The sequence below is a fragment of the Haliotis cracherodii genome, unplaced genomic scaffold (assembly GCF_022045235.1).
Source record: "Haliotis cracherodii isolate W230 unplaced genomic scaffold, xgHalCrac1.p SCAF_6, whole genome shotgun sequence".
NCBI lineage: Eukaryota > Metazoa > Mollusca > Gastropoda > Lepetellida > Haliotidae > Haliotis > Haliotis cracherodii.
Genome location: NW_027266319.1, coordinates 22,960,654 through 22,983,731, shown reverse-complemented (window position 1 = coordinate 22,983,731; position 23,078 = coordinate 22,960,654). Strand labels below are relative to the sequence as shown.

At 35.9% G+C, this 23,078-nt stretch overlaps 1 protein-coding gene across 2 annotated transcripts; it reads right to left on the bottom strand.

Annotated features, from left to right (window-relative positions):
- Window positions 1-447: 447 nt before the first annotated feature.
- LOC139445643 (LHFPL tetraspan subfamily member 3 protein-like) lies at window positions 448-22,639 on the bottom strand. Of its 2 annotated transcripts, XM_071226832.1 has the most exons (4): window positions 22,014-22,639; window positions 13,628-13,861; window positions 12,627-12,644; window positions 3,076-3,165 (listed from the first exon to the last, which is right to left on the bottom strand). In XM_071226832.1, exons 1-3 carry the CDS (start codon window positions 22,426-22,428, stop codon window positions 12,634-12,636), a joined length of 660 nt encoding a protein of 219 aa, XP_071082933.1. In that variant the 5' UTR covers window positions 22,429-22,639; the 3' UTR covers window positions 3,076-3,165; window positions 12,627-12,633. The 2 variants fall into 2 exon arrangements, with proteins under 2 accessions (XP_071082932.1, XP_071082933.1); XM_071226831.1 differs by lacking the exon at window positions 12,627-12,644 and having other exon boundaries at window positions 448-3,165.
- Window positions 22,640-23,078: the final 439 nt, after the last annotated feature.

The following is a 23,078-nucleotide window of genomic DNA, read 5'->3' as shown; positions in this document are numbered from 1 at the left end:
TTACCCTGACGATTTCTTGTATCCAATTCTTCTGTATCCATATCTGCTACTTGAATGCTAACCAAAGGCCAATATTGAGGGAAATTCAACTTATATTTATTGACTGCAATAGGATATTGGTGATAACTTCTTGCATTTACAATGTCATCAACATTTTGAGTGAGTGAGTGAGTGGGGTTTTACGTCTTTTTTACCAATATTCCAGCAATATCACGGCGGGGGACACCAGAAATGAGTGAGTGAGTGAGTGATACACCGCTTTTAGCAATATATTCCAGCAATATCACGCCGGGAGATACCAGAAACGAGCCTTACACATTGTAGCTACATAATGCATTGAACTTTGGCGTGACAGTTGAACGCTTTAACCCCTAAGCTACCGCATCGCCCCAAGTTTAGCATAAATAAACATCTTCTGAATCACATACAAAGACAAAACACAACACCGATAATTTTGATATTTATTTTCAGCATTTCATTTATTGACAAATATTTTGAGGTTGACATATTCAATATGATGATAATTGTTCTCGTCGAACGTAGTATATCATACGTAGATTTTGGCAAATTTGATGACATGAAAATTTTGTGAATGCATCACACAGACAGAGAGATGCTGACATCGAATGAGACAGTATGACATTCTAAGATGTTCTTCCTGCATGTCCCAACAGACATCGACTAAGCTCGTTTGTGTATGTACATGTAACTAAGTCATCCTAAAATCCACATTGTTTACAACAGTTGGTTTACTGATTAAATTTTTATTTACTAATATCCAATTTAAAGATTAAAATTTTTAAAAAATAGTAATCCTCTTTCGAGTTTCATTCCCAGTTGGAAAATGGTACTTTTAATGTATTTTCATTATGTATATTTTTTTACTGTTAGAAAAACATGGATTGTCATGTTCAGACATGAATTGTTTCATCAGATCTGGAAATAAATTCTTAAACAGCCAATAGTAGCTTTACTTGATTGTGAAACTTCTTTTGTTTCGTTACCCTGACAAGTACAGATCAAAGACTTTGATTAGTAAAATTATTAACATAAAGATGTAAATATGATTTATATAATCCAATTGTGAATATCTATATACAATGTATATCTACAGCAGTGTGTACACAAACAATATACAACTATAAAAAATAATGTACATAATGAAGCACATACAAAACAGGTCAATAGTAGTTGGTCCCTGCGTAATTAAACATGGGAATTCTGTAATGATTCAGAAGCATCAGGACCGTGGTCTAGAGGTAGAGCGTCGCCCGGAGAGTGGAAGGTCCGGGGCCGCATCATACCAAAAGACGTTAAAAGATGGTACTTGTTGTTACCCTGTCTGGTGCTTGGCATAAAGGGGCTAAGACAAGGACTGGTCGGCTCGGAGTCAGTATACTGTGTCTGAGTGGGGTATCCATGTTAAACTGCGGCATGGTATCTCAGTGGGCTAGCACTATAAATCGGCATCAGTCCGGACTAGTACAAGCAGCCACATACACCCACACACACGTGCATGCACGTCGCTATATGCGCAATAATCTTGGACACGACGTTAAACCCCATTTCACCTCACCTCACCTCAGAAGCATCAGGGCCAATGATTGCCATCAAATTACTAAGAAAGAAAGATATTGACTTTTCATGGCCGATAGATAACATGTAGAAAGAAGTTTCTAAAAAATGCTGAATAACAGTATAAAAAATAGCAAATGAAAAAAAAGATATTACATTCTGTATAATATTGTAGTTTTGTTATCATTTTGTATATATAAAACGTAAAGAAATCATTATAATTTACCCCATTTAAAAAAAAAATACATATTTTTTATTTGTGTATAATTTCTTGAGATGAAAAAAATAGATTCTAATTATTTCCATAATTTTATGTTTGTCTCTAAGTTTGTCAGAGATATCACTTTTATATCAATATATGTGCTTAGATACCATGGATAGTGTTGGTTCATAAGACATCGATGGATAAAATATAATGTAACCAGATTCTCTGTGGTTCAAATACCTGTATAAGTGTAAATAATGTTATTGCAAATATAGGTCAGGTTGTAAAAAAATCTTTAGTCACACATATATTTATGGATCACACAAATTACAATCACATAACTGAGGTTAGATCATACACATATAAATCTACGGCTATAGATAGATGGTAGGCACTAGCGGCTAGTGGGAGAATATTTCTATGTGTCATACGATGTGTGTCTACCCATATTGTGACTCTCACAACGGACCTGTTAATTTGCATCATGTCGATAAACAAATATCCAAATTAACAAATCTTACTTTTTTTGTATAAGTGGAGATGTTCCCAACAGACATGTCCAGAAAGCAGAGTGTCCAGGCAAATAAGGTTTTACTTTTACAGAAACTTGATCATGTTGTGGCAGTAAGAAATACTACTTGTGCAATCAATATCATATTACTACAAAACATTCAGTTTTCTCAAAACATCACTGTTGCAGCATATTTACTTTTTCTTTTTACAAATATGCATTTGATGACTTGTAAATTTGTAAGGGTAAACCTATGGCAGATCTGTGATATGTGTCTATGGTAGATAAAGTGGCCATCTTGGATGAATATTATTATCCCAACCCTGAAAAGATACCAAGGATATTCAATGGTGTTTAGGGCTGAATTAGTAATGGTGTAACCAAGAACGAACCACAAAAATAGAAAGTTGCGCATCCATTGATGACATCGCAGTAACATGACATCCTGACAAGAAGAACATCATGTCCATATTAGGTCATGGCGAAATGAGACGGGAACATTTTTGTCATGACATAGACAATCAGCCACACACAGACCTGCCATAGATCGGAATCATACACAATATCTGATTTGTTCACGGTTCCTGGCACAATGTCTCTGGTATCAGTTCGGACATGTACAATGCTGCATGCTGGGAGTTGAACTTCTGATGCTGTTTCTTTGCAGGTCACAAGGTCGACAGTCACAGTGCGGTATCTAGTCCATTGATATATTTATATACTCTGATATATACACTTTACACAATTCTGCTGGAATGGTTGGAACGCTTGGACTTCTCTGAGCGATGGGAATATTCCGAATATCTGTCCTCGGACAAGGGAGGGAAGCCAGATCTCTTGGAGAGAGTGTCGCTTGCAAATCCATTCATCTCAGCTGGAAGTAAGCATAGATGAACATTATTATAAATGCATAAGAAATATTTGAAACTATTATCAAAAGGAAATTTCTAAAATAATTCAATACCTAGGAAATGTACAAATTGACGAGAAGAGTATTTGTAAAAGTCTCAATGTTTCACTTGGAGCACCGGCTTCATGACGGTGAGTGAAGTTTGTTTAACACCGGCATCAGAAATATTCCAGCTATATCAATGCTACCTGTGACAAACCTGCGGTTGACTGGATGAGCACTGTACCACGCCTTTAAGCACGATGACACACAGATATGTCACACATGATTCTCTCTGTCAGCCCTAATGACCAGCATGGTCAGTTCATACGAGCTATTCCACTCCACATGGTTCATACGATCTATTCAACTCCACATTGTTCATATGATCTTTTCAACTCCACATAGTCCATACGATCTATTCAACTCCACATAGTTCATATGATCTTTTCAACTCCACATAGTCCATACGATCTATTCAACTCCACATAGTTCATATGATCTATTCAACTCCACATAGTCCATACGATCTATTCAACTCCACATAGTTCATATGATCTTTTCAACTCCACATGGTTCATACGATCTATTCAACACCACATGGTTCATACGATCTATTCAACTCCACAAAGTTCATACGATCTATTCAACTCCACATGATTCATACGATCTATTCAACTCCACATGGTTCATACGATCTATTCAACACCACATGATTCATACGATCTATTCAACTCCACAAAGTTCATACGATCTATTCAACTCCACATGATTCATACGATCTATTCAACTCCACAGTGTTCATATAAGCTAATCAACTCCAAAGGTTCATTTTGTATAATTATTCTCAACCATAATATTCTCAACAATAAACTAATCAGAAGTTAGGATTTCTACAAGTCAGTCTCAACTAAAACTAAGAAAACACCTGTGACTAGTACACACAAGATGACAACACAGAGACTCAAATTAGAGGGATGAAACTGACTGAACACTTCCTGGTGCACTGTAGCTCACCTGAATCAGTTATCTAAGAATTTCTACAGTGGCCAGCAACACATTCTAATGCTTTTTACTAAGCATTAAAAAATTCTTTCCTTGAATTAAGATAAAGATCCTATGGAATGGCCTTATCTGACGATTTCTCTCAAAGAAAAAATATTTATCTTTTGTTTTCATATATCCTGTCCATATATTTTCTTATTTCTTGTATCTGCAAGACAACTAAATATACATATATCACATAGTAAATTTCAAGAAAATGAAATATTTTATCATATGAATTACCTACTGTGACAAAGTAAAAGATTTATTGGTGAAAATATAACATAACACCTGAGAACATACTCTTGATTATTCCCAAAAACAGATTCCAACGGGTACAGTAGGTAAAACAGCAGTGAAACATATATGAATGGATCACTGAAAATCAGTTATGACATCAAGTGCTTGCAAACATGTCAACCACATCCTACCAGTAGCACAACAACTCACACAATGTGGATAAAACAGTAAGTGTTTCCTGCTGGACCCTGCACAGCTAATACAAATAATATATTTTTCCTTTTATGGAAACAAATTTACAACATCCTTCAAATTTCTTTTCAGTACATTTTCTGTTCTCCACTTATCTATTTAAATCAGTTCCCTACACTCATGAAGATCTGGGGTAGAATAGGCCTTCAGCAACCCAGGCTTGCCATAAAAGGCGACTATGCTTGTCATAAGAGGCGACTAACGGGATCGGGTGGTCAGGCTTGCTGACTTGGTTGATGCATGTCATCGATCCCAATTGGATTGTCTGGTCCAGACTCGATTATTTACAGATATATAGCCGTCATATAGCTGGAATATTGCTGACTGCAGCGTTAAACAACAAACCAACCCTACACGATATACCTGATCAGGTACCGATGACATGTTTCACTGAATATCTCAAAGAAAAGTGATCATCTAATTACAATTCATCTCAAATTTGAAATAAAAACAATCAATTTTATTAAATCTATTGATTCTGTGTTCAATACAACAGGTTATATGGTAAGGATAAACCTTACATAAATTTATTTATTTTTTACATATTTATTTTTCTAAATCAATTTATTATCTTCTCTACAATCTAGGAATAGATTAAATTGTCGGGATGAACCTAAAATAATGTATTAACTGTATTTATTTATTTTATATATTTATTTCTCTAAATTTTCCCCAGAATTTTATGGCAATGTGCCAACATATTTCTTTACTTACCATATCCTACCCTATTATAATTATACTATGCTCCATAATAATACTATCTGTATCTAATATACAACTTGCAACAAAAGCCTTCAGACTACTGAAACCACAACTGTCTATGTATGTCTATCTATGTATTGAACTTTAATACGTTCCCAGAAAAGAGAATAAAAAGGTTTAACAAAAAAAACAACCTATCAATCAACAAAAACTGTCCATGAAAGTAACAGTAAGACAAGAGTTTCTTTGTCTGTCCATACTCCGTACCCAAATCAAAGTCAGAATAACGAGAAATTTGAAAGACAATTAACATTCTTGAATTGCGACAGTTTGTTTTGAAGTCTGGTCACATCAATAGCAAAAGAGTCGCGCGAAGAAAATGGCTGCCACCCCAACATTCCAAATAACCTTCCCGTGTTTGTTCAGACTGAGCGACGAGCTTTGCACACCAATGTGATCACAGCTTCCTCAAATACAGAAACACCACGAACTTAGAGCCCGAATTTCTGGGAAATTGACGCACTAATAGTATGCAGTGTATCACTTAAGCAGGCAACCATGTTTTAAAAGACTTGCTTGCTTTCCGTTAACATCAAGATCTCAAAAACCTAAGTCATGCTTCACATTCTGTCTCAGGGTAACATGGTGACCTATTTCTGATAGACAATATATTAAATTCATGAATATAACACAATTTGCCTTGATTCCACTTCTAAATGGTTTTGTCAGGGGAATTCTTTAGTGTAAACAATTGAACAAAATGTTTTGGCAGGCATATTGGGAAAAAAATCAGTATTTTGTTCAAAAATTGGAATTTCTTAAAAGTCAAAATTTCCCTTAATTCTGAGGTATTTTAACATTGCAATAATATAGATATACGTCTTAAAACCTCTTCATGTTTATAAGTCCTGTAATATACAAATTACCTCTATCAGTAACTTCTACTATTTTAACATGAATATGAACATTGTATATTTTAATTTGGGTAGTTTTACAACATATGCTCCAGACTTGGGACAGGATATTGACCACAGAGCAGGTCTAGATAAACCCTTGTACTTACACATTTAGGGGAATATCTGCCTGCTTTACCCCTCATATACATACAGCCAGCTGATTGAAATCCTAGTAATAGGGCTGGGACGAGTCCAAATTTACTACCCGGGTACCCACCCCCTATTACCTGACCCTACCCGGGTACCCACTGTAGGTCTCAGGAGATGTCTCAAAATGTCCGATTGGGAACATTTTTTGCATAGCCCTGGCAAAATGTATTTATATACATGTATTAAACAATCTTATCATTCATACACTGAAGCTGAATTAAGTTATATCTTTATTCAACCATTTGAAAAATCAGAAGGACTGGGTGCTTAGTCAGAAAGAAATGCAAACATTAGTGACTTGTAGTGTAACCATAGAGTTCTTTTTTACCTTTTGATAAACAGTATACTGTATCACGTGACTAACCACGTGGGTAGTCCTGTGGGTACCCGGGTCCTACTCAGTACCCACCCGACCCAGGTACCAGAGTTACCCATCCCAGCCCTACCTAGTAAACTTTCTTTTGAAAAAGCATTAGGGATGTTTCACAAACCTGTGTTTGGAACGTATGATGCATTGTTAAAACCATGGACATAGATTAGCTCAAGTGTGTTCCTATCTAAAACAAACACTGAATATGTACAAGTCTTTAATAGGCATTAAAGTTGGAAGGACATGAAGTCATCGATCTATTATGGATACAACTTGTTTATTATTTGTAACAATGTTTCAGGGCTACTTCTTGCTCCTTGTGAATACTGATATGAATCAGTGTATTGAGTTGATATATACAAGCCAATAGGAGTGACTATTGGTCTGGAAATCACTATTGCGATAACTATTGATATTGAAAGAAACTATTGCAATAATTATTGATAGTTTTTAGAGTATCATTTTAGATGGGTTTTAGAGCTGGATTAAACCTTGGAACTGAAGTTTCCTTAGAATGTGACAACAACATATAAAAAGTAAAGTTTTATTTGTTTTTTTCTTTACCCTAATAATTTCCGAAAAATAAACTTCCACATTACTATCATCCTACGTGTAAATTACTACCACTCATGATCAAAAGTGACTTTAAGTGCTTACCAATAGCAATATATTGATATTTCGATTTATCGTGACAACCCTACAAGCCAACATGCTAAACATATACTGAGTGAATATTATACACGCTTTAGCATGTATAATATTAACTCAATATACTTATTCAGTATTCACCTGATGAAGGGGCAAGAAGGTGTCCTCCATAATTAAAACCATCATGATGACATCATATTATTGTTGTCGTTGATTCTGAGCCAGGAATTCACTGGACATTCTGAACAGGCCTTTTAACTAGTACAACTGACACATACATATAGGTCATTTTGCCAAAGTCAGAGAGACCTCTCGAATCTGTTGATTCTCATTTCTCCATAATGAGATCACTGTTATAGGAGGGTTAGGGAGACCTGAGTCAGGTGAAAACAAGAATTAATAACAGAAAACCAACGTAGAACAAAGTGGGCGCAGAGTGGATGCAGTGATGGGAAACTGCACCAAAGCATGTATGTCCTGCATGGGCTAGGCAAAACATTGCAGACCCACGCGGGTGTGCACCAGTTTGTCAGCTGTGGCAAGGCAGCCGACCAATGGAGAACTCCTCACTCCCCTACAGAAGCAGCAGGTGGGAGCTTCTGGAAGTCAAATCAACAGATTCTCCTGACATCTCCATCACAAGTTTCATGTCTTCACTGACTGTACAGTACATAACCATGAACAGGATCTGTTTTGTACTGCTGTTACATCATTGATTCAGGAAAAGGAAGTCCAGGAATACTCTATCAATTGGGGACTGGACATCATAGAACTGTTGTGTTATGTCTTCTGTACCATATGAGCAGGCACAGGTGGCCCAGCTGTCTAAGGCACTGATACTTCGATGTACAGAGCTGCAGCCCTCAGTAGAGCAAGAAACCTTTGATCCTGGGTTCAAACCCCAGGTTGGCCTTAATGATTATTCTTGGTTTGTCAGCACTGATATAACTGAAATATGGTTCAAGGAACATTAAACTCAACTCACTCACTCACTCACTCTATATCATCACAACAATACAAATCACGCATATCAGTGACACTGTCAGTTGATAACAGGTTTATATTCAATATCATTGCCTGCAAATATATTTTTCAATAATAATAATTAGATTTATTCAAAGGAATTAGAATGAAAGAAAGAAAGATATGGTTAAAAAAGGGTCTAATTAATTAATTAATTTTAGATGTTTAGAAAGTTCATTTTACTACAATATTTGCGGTACAAGACAGACTTAACAGAGACTAGTTACAGTGAGTATTGCTATTGTATTCAAACAATGGCAATGACATCACAGTCAGACTTTTCAGTAGCGTCACAATAGTCTACACAATAGTTTACACAGTATCAGCAGGCAAGTGTCCTGACATACAGATCAGGTTGACTACCTCCAACATTAAGGATAGGCACGTCTAGCTCTTCACTTGTCATCTCAACTAAATCATAGGGATGTAACGATGCTCTGGTTAATTACAATACACGACAATGCCACTGGCTCCTCGTAATGTGGTTGTCTTTGTACATTATTCCTACCTTGTGTAAACATATCCATACCATGTACATAAATTCACATATACATATTCAGTATTCAAGGGGCAAGAAGTAGCCATGAAACACCATTACAAACAAGACAAAAAGTGAGCAGGGCTGACTAATACCCCGACTTCGACTCCCAACATATTTCTAAGTACAAAACAATAATAAATATGAATGAGAAAATTCCCCAAAACAGAACATTTGTCTTTTCTTGTTAAATATTATAACATGTCTATATCATCAAGCGATGCAACAAAGTTGATAAATATTCACATCCTCTACATCTTGATGTCATAACTTGAATCCGCTTCAATTCCTCACAGTTGGAGAAACTAATACAATTCCGCGAATCTGCAATTCGTCAGGATTAAAGAGATAATAATTTAAGAAAGAATATCACATTATTAAAGTCTACATCCATGCATGGTACTGAGTGTTTTAGTTTCTGTTAGTAGACATTACAGTGAGACAATGATAGTACAATACATTAACTGTGGTGAGGTATCAGGCTGTCAGAGAATAGGGTGGGATTTTCACAATGACAAGACTGCACTGATGCAGGTTAAAAGTGGCTTGTGCAGCCTAAGTGTATGAGTAGACTGCACGGAGTGCTGTCTTAAAATACTCCACAAACAAACAAGTCTTTGATAGGCATCTTGAAGTTGGAAGACCATGAATACATGACACTTTTTTTTGGATAGGAACTTCTTTTATTCTTTGTCATGACATTTCCAGTTTGTTGTATGAGGATCTTGAGCCGTCTTGTACTTGCCTGATGTAATACTCATCGACTTTGTCATTATAGTGTTATCTTTGTGCAATAATCCTTTGTCATTGACTTCGTCATTATAGTGTTATCTTTGTGCAATAATCCTATCTAAATGGCTTCGTCATTATAGTGTTATCTTTGTGCAATAATCTTTTGTCATCGGCCTCATCATTATATTGTTACCTTTGTGCAATAATCTTTTGTCATTGGCTGCGTCATTATATTGTCATCTTTGTGCAATAATCCTTTGTCATTGATTTGTCATTATAGTGTTATCTTTGTGCAATAATTCTTTGTCATTGACTTCGTCATTATAGTGTTATCTTTGTGCAATAATCCTTTGTCATTGACTTCGTCATTATAGTGTTATCTTTGTGCAATAATCCTTTGTCATTGGCTTTGTCATTATATTGTTATCTTTATACATTCATACCACTTTTTGTTGTGTATACATATCATGATTGAAAAATATATATGTTAACTCTCTGTGCCTACTCAGCATTCACCTGATGAAGGAGCAAGAAGTATACCTAACTACGTTTACGCAACGATGTAATGAACTGACGAATATAACAAACTGGGTTTTTTAGGTCCCGGCCATTTGCTGCATATTTTAGTCAAAATGCTTATAACGAGATACATTTTTAAAGAACTAAAATTAGTGGTTCCTTTGAGTTTGTTATAAGCGCAGTTTACTGTAGCTCTGAAATGCCATGACAAAGAATAAAAGAAGTTGCTATCCATAAAAAGTGTCAAGTATTCACAAACCAATAGCTAATAAATATCACTTGCTTCAAATTTATACCATGTATAAAAGATCTAAACAAATCGAAAAGAAATTACTTTCATTTTGTACGATGTTCATGATTACAACCTGTTTATAATGAAAACTGCAGATTGCCAATCTTCAATAAGGGGCAGGATTGGCTAACTTATAACAAAGAAAGTGTGTTGACATACTCTATGTAATGCCAAAATTACTGTGATGTTGAAGTGTAAATGCATTTGTGTCCCAGGACAAAGTCACTTCTAAGTGTAATAGTAAAAATTGTGTCCTTTTGTTATAATTTTCCAGTAAATTTAGATTTTGATATCTGATAATATCATTTGTAAGTGAATTTGTAAGTCAAATCAATGTTTGAAACCTCTTTATTGACAATAGCAGGTTTATCCCCATTCTCCCATGATGAAGTGAGGACATAAACACAAACTATCCGGTGATAGAGCAGCTCTTGTTGTCTTTGTTTGTCAGGTTTCCTCTAAAAACATAATTGTCCCACTGTCTATAAATATTCTCGGACTCACGACATCATATTTGACAATGATAGTTAAGAGAGTAAGTATAGTTTAACGCCTCTTTGAACAGTAGTTCAGATATATCACGATGTGTCGACTCGATATTGGAGGATTTAAACCTGTAGTGATGCAAATTGCCACCTTATGCAACTGGCCAATCCGTTCCCCAGATATATTTAGTAAAATTGCTTTCTGCTCTGGTTTGTGACAGATGTTCTTTCAAAAATATATTTTCTTTCTGGGTCATCAGTAAAATCATGGTCTAATCTAAGAATGCAAGATTCTAAAAGTTCATGGTAACAGAATATTGAGTTTTACTGTTCCTGAAAGCAGGATCTATAGACTATAAAAATAGCTATAAAAAATCAGGATAAGATGAGAAAACAATTGTATCATTATTCTCAGTCAAACAGGTTAAGATACACCATGGAAAGACATATTGGTTTTTTCCCATGTCCATAATCTGCAAGGAATTGTGATTCCATGGCAGTTTTTTCTTTTGTTTATGTTTCCATCAACAGGAAAAACATTAAGCCATGCCCCTAACTGACTACTGTTTCCTGATTGGCTTATAACAGGAAGGGCGGGGCATGTGCTGCCTTAATGCACTGAAAGATGTCACTGAATGTGTGTTAATGATTAAAGAAGCAGCTGTAAAGTTATTGTTGTTGACATATTGATTTATAAAAATTGACTTCAATATTTGTTTGTGTTTTACTCAATGTGCACAAGTTTTATTCATAATACCTTCATAAAGGCAAACAATATTGAAGTCAATTCTAAGTAACCCACTGTTTTTAATCTAATCTCAGATTGAGTTAAACATTGGTGTCAAGATATGACAAAACATGGTATCAATTGCATCATGTCATGATTAGTTTGTCAAAACAGTTAATCACATAAAACTGAAAAGATAGAACTGTTAAAAAGTTTAAAATGATAATCATTCAGCCTTGCCACAATCATCATCTACTCATTAACCATCTTATCTCAGCTGTCTCAGCCAATCAGCTACAATCAGCAGAGATAATCGTCCAATCAAAACATGCGATCTGTAAGGTAGACCAGGTAGAATTTGTTAAGAATTAATTTGGTATAATATAGTTAAACAGTTACAAATGCACCGTCACAGATGACCATCACAAATACCCATTTACTAATTAGTCTTTCTGACCAAACAGTTACACCCAAAATGACTTTAAACAGTAAATTCCGTGAAGGTTTTTCTTCTGTAGGCATAAGGGAGCAGAATGTTTGTTTCCAAAGACAAGTAACCATGGTAACATGAATGATTTCCATTTCATAAACAACATACAGGCTAACTAGAGGAACAAATATGACAGTTATTAATAAAAGAAAAAAACGTGAATCTGAACAAGCATTAGAAAATTAAAACTATGAACGTATGTCATTCCTATTGTGTTAGAAGGCACATTGTTACAAAGAAACTCAAGTTGGTGTTACAACAGTTATATTAATACCTACTGAATATCTATTTTCCAGCTGAAATAGGAGTGTAGGTAAGGCATCACTTCAATGTCTGATATCACTGTTCTCTTTGGAATGTCCATACACATATATATATACATACATACACATACAAAAGATCATAATCCTGTAATAATTACTCTTTTATACAGGAAGGACAAGGAATGGCATTAGTACGGAAGCCTTTTAGGGCCATTTGTGTTTTTTAATTTTTTTCAATACTTTCTTGAAATTTCAAGATACTAAGTTGAAATTTAAAGATACAGAAGTTGAAATTTCAAGATTATTCACTTCAGACGTATTTTTACGTCTTAGGATGTTAACTTATTTTCTTGAAATTTCAACTTCTGTATCTTGAAATTTCAAGATATTATCTTAAATTTCAACTTAGTATCTTGAAATTTCAAGATAGTATCGGAAAAAATAAAAAAACAAATGGCCCTAAAAGGCTTCCGTACATTAGGGCTTTTCAAATGTTAAATCATAAAGCTAGGAATTTTGTTACATGTTGTTATGAAAATTACTGTCCACATGAATGATAGCTAGCCATTACATAATTTTTTTTAGTTATGATATGATGAAATACAGACGTATAGGTAATATGAGTGAAAAAGGAAATCTTCTTTGACTTTCAAGAGTAAATAAATCTATGATCCAAGATAAATATTTCAACATTATGTTTCTACTAATTTTACCTTCCAAGAAAATCATCTTGGGTCAAAGGCTTGCTCATGAATAAATATAAGAAATAATGCTTTTTCTTTTTGATATATTTTTCAGCCTTACCACTACATTTAATATTGTTTGAAGTCCCAAACATGCAGTACTTGAAATGAAAAGTGTAATTCTCCTTCATATGATATTTATTTCATGTCTGCCAGATCTATAACCAAAACACTTTGTGGACAAGAACATATACAAAGTTTCATATTACTATCTTTGGAAGCAATATGATATTAATGACAGAATCTGTGAACTGACCGATTAAAACCACTTACATTTCTCTTTCTTCCCATAGACCTCCGGTAAGAGCTTAGCTTGTTTGGCTGCCAGAACGAACGCTAGCGTAGCCAGTATCACAGCATCAAAGATCAGCACTATAGCAAGAATATACGCCCATCGCATTCCACAGGTACCGATATCGTAACTTCCACTGTTGGAGCAGATGTCCTGGACGAGGCGGGAGTCGAAGCCGTTGGGGTAGACGATGCAGCCGAGGATGAGGAAGAGAGCTGCAAAAAGATAAATAGCATGAACAAGGATTTATCTAGACTTTCACAAGTCTCTGAGGAAATGAATATCAGTTCAAATCATAATTCCTTGATTATATATAATTTATAATAAGAACAAGTTATCCCAATAAAAGACTGCCGTCCTGTCCACTTATCTAGACTTCACAACGTTAACCACTTTAAAACTTGTAATTTTGATTTATATTGTTTGAAAATTTCAGTTTTAGTCATATAAAAATCCCTTGGATTATTTTTATTGTCAAAGTTCTCTTTACTGTCAGTTGTATAAAACAACCTTGCCATTCTGATTCTAGTTTTTCATCTGAATTTTCAGTTTTTAAGTTTGACGGATCCATGAACCAAGTGAAATATATGTAAGGCCTGTCACTGAACTGTTTAATCTAATTACTATCACCAGAGTCTATTATATGGTCTCTGCTATTACTGACACTCCAAATGCCTCTCCGACTCATGGTATTACCAGGGCTATTTGCTTATTTAGGCCTGAGGACTCTCAGTCAAGCCTTCTAGGGGTCTCTGACTCATAAACATGTTGTCCTTACGATCATCTTAGCGGTAAGATCGCTTAGTGGAACAGGGCCCTAGTGGGGCCTTATGGTAACTATAGATGGGATTATCTTCATTGAAATTCAGTGATCGAGGGATGAAAATGGGACATGGACAAAATACATTTTCGTTTATCCGACATACTTATAATCCAACAAAATCATATGCAACCAGCCATGTCGGATTAATGGGTCTAACAGTCTCTAACAGTATACGTTCATGTGATCATGGCTGCATTTTTATTGAATTTAATGAATTTAAGCAGCCATACTTGTTTGCATCCCATGGGACTATGCAAATTATATGAGCCCACTTAATTTGTATACGTAAGACTTTGCATTCGTTACACGATGCTAGTTAATGTAGTAGCTGTAGTAGACATAGCTGATGTAGGATCATGATGTAATATGATACATTTCCTGTAACATGACCAACTCATTCACAGCTCCCATGGAGGACAATGTCCAGTCACCGCCCAACAGATTAGGGTCAAAATAAGAGACAAATGGGGTTGAACATTACGTTTAAGATTAATGCACGTATATAGCGGTATGCATGAACATGTGTGTGTGGCAGCTTGTACTCTTCCACCCCCACTATTATCTGGACCAATCTGCAAGTAATATTTATAAGTGCCCCCATACCATGACCTAGACCAATGACCTGGACCTAGTGCAGACGTTTCGTGAAAATTGTGCACTTTGTGAAAAAAGCATGAAACTTGCCACAGTAGAAAGTAATGATACTTCAAATATTTTCAGATATAAGACCACCCAAAAAATTCAATGTGGCCACCAAATCCAACGTGGCCACCATGGAGGAATGAAATTCTAACATATCTCGTATGAACATGACCCTTTACCATTATCTATGCCAATCTGTAAGTAGTCCTTATAAGTGCCTCCTACCATCATCTACACCATCTAGACCAAACTGCAAGCAGTTTTTATAAGAGCCCCCTACTATCATCTAGACCATCTAGATCAATCTGTAAGTAGTCTTTATAAGCACCCCCTACTATCATCTAGACCAAACTGCAAGTAGTCTTTATAAGCGCCCTCACCATCATCTAGAACATCTAGGCCAAACTGCAAGTAGTCTTTATAAGCACCCCCACCATCATCTAGAACATCTAGACCAAACTGCAAGTAGTCTTTATAAGCGCCCCCACCATCTTCTAGAACATCTAGACCAAACTGCAAGTAGTTTTTATAAGCACTCCCTACCATCATCTAGACCAAACTGCAAGTAGTTTTTATAAGCGCCCCCTACTATCATCTAGACCATCTAGACCAAACTGCAAGTAGTCCTTATAAGCGCCCCCTACCATCATCTAGACCAATCAGGAAGGTATCTTTATAAGCACCCCTACCATCCTCGACCAATCTGCAAGTAACTTTGACAAGACATTTTAGACATGGGACATTTTAGAGGAAGGGTGTGTAAAAAGCAGTTTCATGTTGACAGTGTCCACTGCTCTACAGGGAGTCACAAGACTCATAAATCCAAGCTTTTACAGAAGAATTATGACAAACTAACTGTTTTTGTGAGACAAAGACGCCTCTATATGTGCAAATAAAACTCAGGTAATCCGTCAAGGCAGCCCATTTACTTGAGAAGATGCCTGCAAATAGGGCTGTGAAAAAAACGGCCTCAGGTGATATATTTTGGGGCTTTTTTGTTTGATTTGAAAATTCCTTGTCAATACTGTGTAGTTTTGATATGAGAATGCAAGGCCAAACTTCAAAGGCATTCTGGAAATAATATTATCCCAATAAAAAGGCAATTTAAAAGCAGCTTTGAGTGTTTGACAGTTTAAAATGTGGGCTGATTTGTGTAAAGAATTAGATGAAATGTACGTGCAGGTTTTTGTTTGAGATGAAAATATGGCCAGTGGTTGAAACAACACTGAATCTCATTTGCTTGTTTCACTGCCAGATCACTGCGTATTTCATACATACACAAGTGTTGACGTAGAAAACAGATATTAAACAATGTTTAGGAACAAAAAACAACAACAATTACAACATATTTGTTATTTGGTTGAATGATATGCGTATAGAGAAGTGAAGACAATGATTTGAATCCATTTTCCATCCTTCTGTTATATTATTCATATGTTTTTATTTACAAATTCATTTAAATAACAAATTATTAGATCACGGTTTGAGTGACACCTGAAAAGGATTATGAGTACAAAATTCAAAGGATATTTGTTTTACATGTTTAACAGGAGTATATCATTGTTATCATACCTGATGTTTGTTATCAGGTTATCAACATCAACAACACTGCTAATTTCAACAGGGGATTAGACAAGTCTGTTTAAATACTGAGTCGGTCTGGGCCAATTGGTGGTCATTCATAGCCCAAGTTGTTACTCTGCTTCTTGAAGTATAACATGCATATATATATATACCAACCTAGCAGTATGAGATTAACCTAGTTACACAATGTCACAGTTTCACACTTATTAGGCCGTTTGTATTTTTATTAGTTGGTTTAACAAAATTTGCGCCTAAAATTCAATGAAGGTATAGTTTAAAAAAAAGAAAACAATAATTTCCATCATCCATATTAATAGTGCGACTAAGTTTTACATTACAAGATACTGAAAGAAAATTGATTGTTTTTTTTGTTAGAATAAAGTTTTTATAATTACTTATCACCATTTTTTTACAAACAGTGGTTCTTGTGTAGTGTTTTTTCATTTTGCCTAATTGCAAAACAGTTGACAACATTTTTTTGGTCAAAAGTCAACTACCGTTGCTTGGCCAAAATAGCAACTACCACTGCTGGACCCAAAAAGGTGCTATCTATGTTCGACAAACGTAAGCTATGATGAAAAGCCGTGAAAGATTTAAGCACTCTAAGAATTTTTATGAATACCGCCCCAGGTTCCCAATGACAAGCAGGTAACCTTAGAAAGGTTCTCACTGCAAAGCAGGTAGCCTAAACGAGAGTAGTAAGCAAGTTAATTTGTCACAAGCACAGGTCGCCACAAGAACAAATACCACAAAGAACCTAAGCGCTACCCCACACCCATGGTGACTAAATGGAAGGGTTGGTCAGGGTCGCTAACTTGGTTGATTTCATCGTATCCCGGCTGTAGGATCACTGCTCATGACGCTCACTGGATTGTCTGATCCAGACTTTACTTACAGACCCCCAGAATCCCCACAAATACGTAATGTAATGAAAGACAAATCCTATGAAGAAAAATAAATGATTAGAATTCTCTTGTTTATAGTTTTCACATGCTTTCAAGAATGACAGTTACAAACTTGATTGAACAAAGTGGGGACACCATTCTTGTTTGGGAATAAATTGTATAACATTGTACAAAATTCAATTTTTTTATGTTCCACTTTTTTCTCTTAATTAATGTTAATTAATTTAAATTTACTTATCAGCATGACATGAAAAAATAATTTTACAAGAATAATTGTTAACGTTAAGTGTTCTGTGATTCTACACACACTTCTATTATTAGATATCTATTTTCAAAATCCTCTACAACATAACATAGTACTAAAATAGCACTTGTATACTCTGCAAAGAATTAAAATAAAAAATAGATTTGGAATCTAGTGTTCCTAGTCACCAAATATTTTATGAGAAAATTTACAGAACAACAAATTCAGACAACGCAAACTCCAAAAAATAATGCTATTTCCTGATTTTTAAAATACGTTGTAAAGACAAGGCTATTGTGTGAGACAAACACCAGCGCTGCCAAATATAACAGCCCGTGTGTTAGGGGAGCGATGTTTAGCACTGACTTAAAGCCCCAGGCAGAAGAATAGGGGGGAGATTAAATCTAATTTACACAAAGATTGTCACCGAAGCTAAAGATGTATCAACACTCACAGACACGTCGTCAAGGTTACAAATGTTATTCTTTTATCTTATTTATTAATTAAAAGGTATATGTGTTCAATCACATTATTTAAGCTTTTGAATGAATGATTCTACATATTTTTACAGTTTATACAAACAAAAAGAGAGACGTGGCATAACTTCACAAATAATATATCATAAAGCCACAATATATGAATTATTAAATTTTCTTCAAATTTCAAAAAATGTCCACTGGGATGTATGTTTTTGTATATTTTATTTTATTTAAAAGCTTCTGTGTTCATTAATTTGTCAACAGATATGCTTAATCTGGAAAAGAATATTTTGTAGGACCGTGTACATAGAGTATTTCATCAAACAAGGGGCGGTGGGGTGGGTAGCCTAGTGGTTAAAGAATTCACTTATCACACCATAGGCCTGGGTTCGAATCCCTGCAAGGGTACAATGTGTAAAGCCCATTTCTTTTTGTGATATCTCCACGTGAAATTGCTGGACTAGTGCTAAAAGCGGCGTTAAAACATACTCATTCACGGAGACGGATAGCTAAACTCAGTGAGCTGCGATATTTGGGAGTTGGTGTCATCATAGCTGTAGCCCATTTCTCATGTCCCCGGTCCTGATATTGCTGGAATATTGCTAAAAGCAGTGTAAAATCCAAATCACTCACTCCTCAATGTTTGTTTTTGTATATTTTATTTTATTTAAAAGCTTCTGTGTTCATTAATTTGTCAACAGATATGCTTAATCTGGAAAAGAATATTTTGTAGGACCGTGTACATAGAGTATTTCATCAAACAAGGGGCGGTGGGGTGGGTAGCCTAGTGGTTAAAGAATTCACTTATCACACCATAGGCCTGGGTTCGAATCCCTGCAAGGGTACAATGTGTAAAGCCCATTTCTTTTTGTGATATCTCCACGTGAAATTGCTGGACTAGTGCTAAAAGCGGCGTTAAAACATACTCATTCACGGAGACGGATAGCTAAACTCAGTGAGCTGCGATATTTGGGAGTTGGTGTCATCATAGCTGTAGCCCATTTCTCATGTCCCCGGTCCTGATATTGCTGGAATATTGCTAAAAGCAGTGTAAAATCCAAATCACTCACTCCTCAAAAAAAGAATGACGGGAACACATATGGTGAATTTTCGACAGAATGATGTGGGGTCGGCGATGAGGCAGGCAGGGATGAAAATCTAATAATGAATTATTATGGCCTAACAGGTATTCGTTATCCATAGGATTCAGAACAAAGTTAACAAAACTTCATACAAAGTATGTGTAATCTTGATGTCACACTTTCAAGGTATTTTGATGTAATACAGACAGCAGACTAAATGATGAGTTGAGGTGAAATGGGGTTCAACATTGCACTCAAGATTATTGCACTCATAGTGACATGCATGTGTAAGCAAGGATTATATCCTACCTAAATATCATCCCGGGGGAAGTTTTACTCTAGAGTATAGTATCCTACCTTAGTGCCACACTGGTATGGGTCCGAATTCAAAAGGGAGAATCATCCTGACACTAGAAAATTTCATCCCCGTGATAAAAAATAGGGTAGGATTAGGATAATACTCACTCTTACACATGCACGTTTGTGAGTGGGTGTCTGCTTGTATTAGGACTACTGGACTACTTGCAGGTTTTATGGTGCTAGCCCACTGAGATACCATGCCAGTTTAACATGGATACCCTAGTCAGACTGGCCTCTTGTTTACACGGCTTTTCAATTCCCACAACACTGTGTAGGAATTCAGTTCAGCCTGTTTTTGCACATTTTATCCCTTTTTGTTATCAAAGATGTATAAGCTCACATGGAGAAAGACATAAACAGTAACATACATTCAGACACAGTATACTGACTTCCTTTAATGCCAAACTCCAGGCAGGGTACCATCTTTTAACGTCTTTTGGCAAGACGCGGATGAGGATCGAACCACCATCCTTCTCAGTAGATATAGTCACACACTGTTCTTGTTGATGTCTTTGGATACTGTGAGAATCTCCACAAGGATCCTTCTTTAAGGGATGCGCAATTGTCTCTACAGGCATATATCACTTCTGGATAATAGTGAGTGAGTGAGTGAGTGAGTGAGTGAGTGAGTGAGTGAGTTGGGTTTAATGTCCGCTTGCCTTAGATGTTTACCATGAGCACAGGTATGGTGCTGACAAACCTTGAAACATAATCAGGGTAAACCAGGATATGTGTGTGTGTGTGTGTGTGTGTGTGTGTGTGTGTGTGTGTGTGTGTGTGTGTGTGTGTGTGTGTGTGCGTGTGTGCCACTGAGTTTACTTAACTTGAGTCAGATTTCATATAAATTCAGTGGCAATGCCATTCTGCTGATCAAATTTTAACACAAATGAATCCTTCACCCTGAATTTTATTGGAATTAATGTTTTTGAACAAGAATATGTGAAAGAGTGAAGAAGGCTTATCATGTTTGTGCTGCTCCTATCAGTTCAATGAGGAAGCATGAAGGGTGAATGGACGGTCACTTGAAGCAGTGTCAGTGTCAGTAACAACGGTGATTACGTTGGCATCACTTGTAACTGATGTCACACTATTATATACTACTCAAAACAAGTTAGAGAACAACCAATGTTTTCATATGTCATGCCATGACATATTAACTATAGTTAAATGAAATAATCAGGTGTTCTTCAACTTCTTTTGAGTCGTATGTCTTAGTGCAAAGTCAGCTATACTGGAAGTGGTCATAAAATCACTAATACATGCTCTGTCTCAGATGTGAATTATTTAACACAAACAAAACAACAGTTATAATGCAGTATGTCAGCTGAATGTGTTTGCAAAGCTGAATGTGACACAGTTCAGAGATATGTATCACTACAACCCACAAACACAAGGATGGAGCAGATAATTTGGGATTTGCACTCATGACCAACAGATCCTGTCACAGCCAAGGGGTGCAACTCTGCAGAGAATGTCAGTGCTTTAGACCACATGTGCCCCTAATACAACATGTGCCCCTAATACAACATGTGTCCCTTATACAACATGTATAGATATGCACAAGGATAAAATTAATCTTTATAAAGTCATTGAAAAATCAGCTGTTGAGACATGACATTGATGAATGAACAAAACACTCTTGCTCTCTTATTTCATTCTTCTAGTCTATAAAAATACTTTTTTATTTGATTATTTATTACACATTAAAAAATCATTTTGCTCATACAATGTGCTATGTTAAATGGTGTATAGCACTGTAATTGAATGCTGTATGTGACAAAGACTTATTAATTTATCTATTTTCCATCTGTTTCACTAATTTCTTCCATCAGCTTGCTATAACTTTACTTTATTCATATTTTTTACACGATCTTAATTACATATATAATATAACTAACAGTAAACCTATCAGTTATCTAAAAGAATGTAAATCACATTAAACCATCACCACTAGTGTTTAATTATCAGCACAAAGTCATCTTGTCCCTATAACTATTGTAAATCTATGTTAAAGTATATGAGTTAATATAACAGCCATATCAATGATACCTGATATCAGGTCCAGGTCGTATTACACCTTAAGCATCTAAATACATGTGTATAACGTTTCTACACTGTCCTCATATCAATTTACAATGTAAGCGACACCTAAGTAATAAAACTAATTAATCAGCTGACGTTTATACACCGAAATGGCGCTACAGGTAAACATCAAAGATGCCGCCAACAGGTATTCCGTTATACTCACCGCCGATCACCTGGAGCCATCCACAGATTCTCAGAACAGTAGCGGTGTTCAAGAACAGGAACAGAATTAGACACAAGCAGCAGATGAGGAACAACAGCGCCGAGGCACCAACGAAGAAAGCAGCGGCTCGAAACGAACCGTTCAGAATTGTATCAAACTGGATAAAGTCTCCCGTACACTCGAAATCATTAGAACCAGAATTCTCTTCGCAAGCTTGGTATAGCCCGAAAAAGCCGGCCTTGTTACTTTCTCCCGTATCCCCGATCCACTGGGGTTGAATAAAAGCCACGATATTCAGAATGGCAAAACAAATGGTAAATATGGCCCATAACACTGCAACTGCACGTGAATTTCGTACATAGTTTGTGTGGTATATTTTCGTCACCTCGGTCGAATATTCAATTTCTCTATCCATTTCGGCAACTTCAGTGTTTCGTCGCCTTAGAACGTGGAATAAAACTCACACGTTTTCTGTAAACTATTCCGATGGCGTCTTCACCAAATCCAATCCAGGTGTAAGGTGTAGTGTTGGGTGAGGCAACCCGTATTTCAACCACAATTCCAGTGTTTTGCCCACCTTGCTTGAATGAAAACCAGTGTAATATTATTAGCTACGGGAGACCGGTCTGACAGGTTTCAGAATAGCAGACAACAAGCCAGGTGAAAATGCTGTTTACCTACAACTGGTGTTAAAGCTGTTGACTTCCCCCGCGTTCGTCTGCTGTCCGATAGGAGTTTAGCAAAGAAAAACACATTTTGTTCATCAATAGATTTGTACTGAGATCTTCCAGCTCGAAACCGAAGTGACAAAATATTACAGCATTTCATGTGAATAATTAATAACTTATTGACATAGTTTGAAGACCAGAGATAAGACATGCATACACAACTTTCGCATTTTAATTTACTTCAGAAAACACAAGTAAATTTACCCTGCGTATAAAGGAAATTAAAAATAATTTACATAAACATATAGTTACACTATAATAAAAACATCACTTAAGAATTGTACATACATATATATCATCTTTGAGTGCTTAAATGTTTCAAAATACAAATAGATTA

What these genes read in the sequence shown, in the direction of transcription:
- LOC139445643 (XM_071226831.1), bottom strand. Translation starts at nt 22,428, where the DNA reads ATGGATAGAGAAATTGAATATTCGACCGAGGTGACGAAAATATACCAC. An exon ending in ATGGCTCCAGGTGATCGGCG is followed by an intron (nt 13,862 to 22,013) that starts GTGAGTATAACG and finishes ATCTTTTTGCAG; the next exon opens with CTCTCTTCCTCATCCTCGGC. An exon ending in CTATGGGAAGAAAGAGAAAT is followed by an intron (nt 3,166 to 13,627) that starts GTAAGTGGTTTT and finishes GCTTACTTCCAG; the next exon opens with CTGAGATGAATGGATTTGCA.